Below are 2,684 nucleotides of genomic sequence, written 5' to 3' on the forward strand. Positions count from 1 at the left end.
AAAAAATTGTGCATACAAAAAAAAATTATGTGAAGGAGGGTGAGTTTAGTCAGGCAAGAATGAGATGAAACTGCTTAAATGACGTTTCGATTTGTCTTATAAATATGATGAATACATACAGTTGTTACGAATACACACATATTAGTTATGGCTTTATAGTTGTAGATAACTTTGAATATAATAACGTTTTCCAAGCATGTTATGACCAAAATTGGTTTAGGATATGCACTGCATATACGTATCTTTGCTACTGAAATGGAAGTATATGGTGTGATTTGAGGAGATGCGTGTTTCCATTTTCTGTAAAATAAATATACGCTAGTATTTGTTTAACCAATGTCATAAATCAGGCCCTAAATAATCCCTGGGGCTTTGGCAAGTTTAAAGTGAAATTTAAAAACAGATGCTCAAACGGATGTTTTATTGTTAAATAACACTTGGACACCTATATTAAATTCAGTATCAACTTACGAAAAAGAAAAAAAACATTCTGCATACTAAGTACTTTGTTCTTGACATTCTGGATACTTTCAGACAGAACCCCAGTCTTTATAATCTGGATACTTTCAGACAGTATATTGATCTTGATGTTCTGGATACTTTTAGAACGTCCCCCAGTCTTAATTTTTTTGGAACGTTTCAGACAATATTTCGGTCTTGATGTTCTGGATACTTTCAGAGAGTACCATAGGCTTAGTAAATTCTTTAAAAATGAAAGCACTATTAGCAAAACAACATTTTAAGTCATTGTAAAAAAACAAACAAACAAAAACAATTTATTGTAACTCTAACTTACAGAAAGAAATTAAAATTTGTGATGTTAGGTTTAGCGAATGATAAAATTATGCTCAACGTAAATTTTATGTTGTTTCCATGAGCGGACTGATTAAAGTGGAGGAAGGTGGAAGCTGTCCAATCAAAGTAGCTTTAGCTTCAGATGCTCTTGCTAACAACTGATAATACTGATCCAGTTTGTGCTGCATCATCTTTTCCACCTGGTTGGAAAGCAAGGAAGATGTATATAATTAGTCAACGTATTAATTTGCAACAAGAAAAGAATAAAAATTTTAAACAAGAAATAAACTTTTCCTTTTAATTACTTTAAATATTACGATTAACACTGTTAACTTTGCTCAATTTCATCTACTACCTAGCAGCATATTTAATAACAATACAATATTGAATATTCACCAAATACATAATTAGGTTAACAGCACTCTCTCCATATTTTAATGCAGTGAAATATTATGGCAGATGTGAGTTGCAGTATAATGGGCAACATGTTTAGCACTTTTATATTTGATTCCTAACAAACTCCAACCATTAAACATTGCAATGCTGTTGCAGGTATTTTTTGGCTGGAGCACTCTTTCTGAAGAGAAATAATTTTGTAAAGTGACACTTACACTCACAAGATATAATACTTGGAAGAAAGAAACCTTGCACAGAATGGCAGTTAGGACCACTCTTTAACCCAATCTAGAGCAACACCCTTATTAATAAAGTGAAGGCTATGGTAAAGAAAGAATGAGGGGATAGTAGACTCTTCATCTATGTATATATATTTATACACACACATACACATTTTTTCACTTTGTCGCTCACAAAACTTCCTGATTTCACCTCTTTATCCACAAGCAAGGCTAAGAAAAATTATTTCTGAGCACTCATTTTTATTGAAACCTAAAATCTGCCTGAGACAAACAAACAAATAGAAGAAAGAGGACCCTCCAATCCAAAAAGCTATTACATCAAAGCTGAACATATAAAGTGATACTGTTAATAAGATAACGAAGAAGGATTTAAAGTTGACAAGCTGAACAAATTTCTAAATCCATGAGAAAGAGATGGTTGAAAAAAACTAAAGTCACATTCAAACACATTCCTGTCAATATCTCCCGTGGACTTTGGTGCCTTTAATCTATTTTAAATGTTGTCTTGAAAGTTTACATCCACGTATAGAGGATGGACTGTAGAGTCTGTCAAGATGTGTGGACTTCACAGAATCTTGTTACAATCATTGTGTCAGAATAAGCAAAATCAACGACGGATAGTTCCAGCAGTAGTAAGATACATCATTCTTAAGAAGTATTAGCTCTTAATGTATCTGGTATAGATAAATGTTGTGTATAAAAAGAACTGAAGTTTATTCACATACACAGGCAAGCTAAAACATTTCATATTTAGTTTTCTAAATGACAAAACAATAACAACTTCAACAATACAAACCTGAGTAAGAACCAATCCAGAACGACTCTCAGATAGTGCTGCCAGAATGTGATCAAACACATTGTGGGGCATCCACACAGGGGGTGCAGTTCCATGAAGAGCATGCTGTATGAAAGAACATTCTTTTGGCAAAATTTTTCACTAATTTCATTCAGACTCTTCAACACTGTGCCATAAAATTACCATAACCACTTTATCAACTACTTACCTACAATACCACATGAAATATGTTAATTAAAACAATGCTATGAAGAATCAGAAAGCAATTAGCAAAGAAACAAAAAAATTGATGATAAAAGGTTAGTGGATAAACAATTTTATCTTGCTAACAGTCACTGAGTACACCATAGTTAAAACTAAATCAGCAACACTGTGTTTAATGAAAGTCACTGAGAAGACTATAGTTATAACTAAATCAGCAACATTGTTTTTTTTGTTAAATAGGATTTGGATAT

General features: G+C 32.5%; 1 protein-coding gene across 1 annotated transcript in view; it reads right to left on the minus strand.

The window, feature by feature from the left end:
- Positions 1–737: 737 nt before the first annotated feature.
- The window catches only part of LOC106467009 (nuclear pore complex protein Nup160-like), a 63,589-nt gene continuing 61,642 nt past the window's right edge, over positions 738–2,684 (minus strand). Inside the window, exons 31-32 of the mRNA XM_022395094.1 lie at positions 2,230–2,334; positions 738–995 (exon numbers count right to left, since the gene is read on the minus strand). Of these exons, the coding sequence (XP_022250802.1) occupies positions 861–995; positions 2,230–2,334 (240 nt within the window). The 3' untranslated portion in view covers positions 738–860. The remainder of the gene's footprint in view (positions 996–2,229; positions 2,335–2,684) is intronic.

This window comes from Limulus polyphemus, unplaced genomic scaffold (assembly GCF_000517525.1).
Source record: "Limulus polyphemus unplaced genomic scaffold, Limulus_polyphemus-2.1.2 Scaffold2459, whole genome shotgun sequence".
Taxonomy (NCBI): Eukaryota; Metazoa; Arthropoda; class Merostomata; order Xiphosura; family Limulidae; genus Limulus; species Limulus polyphemus.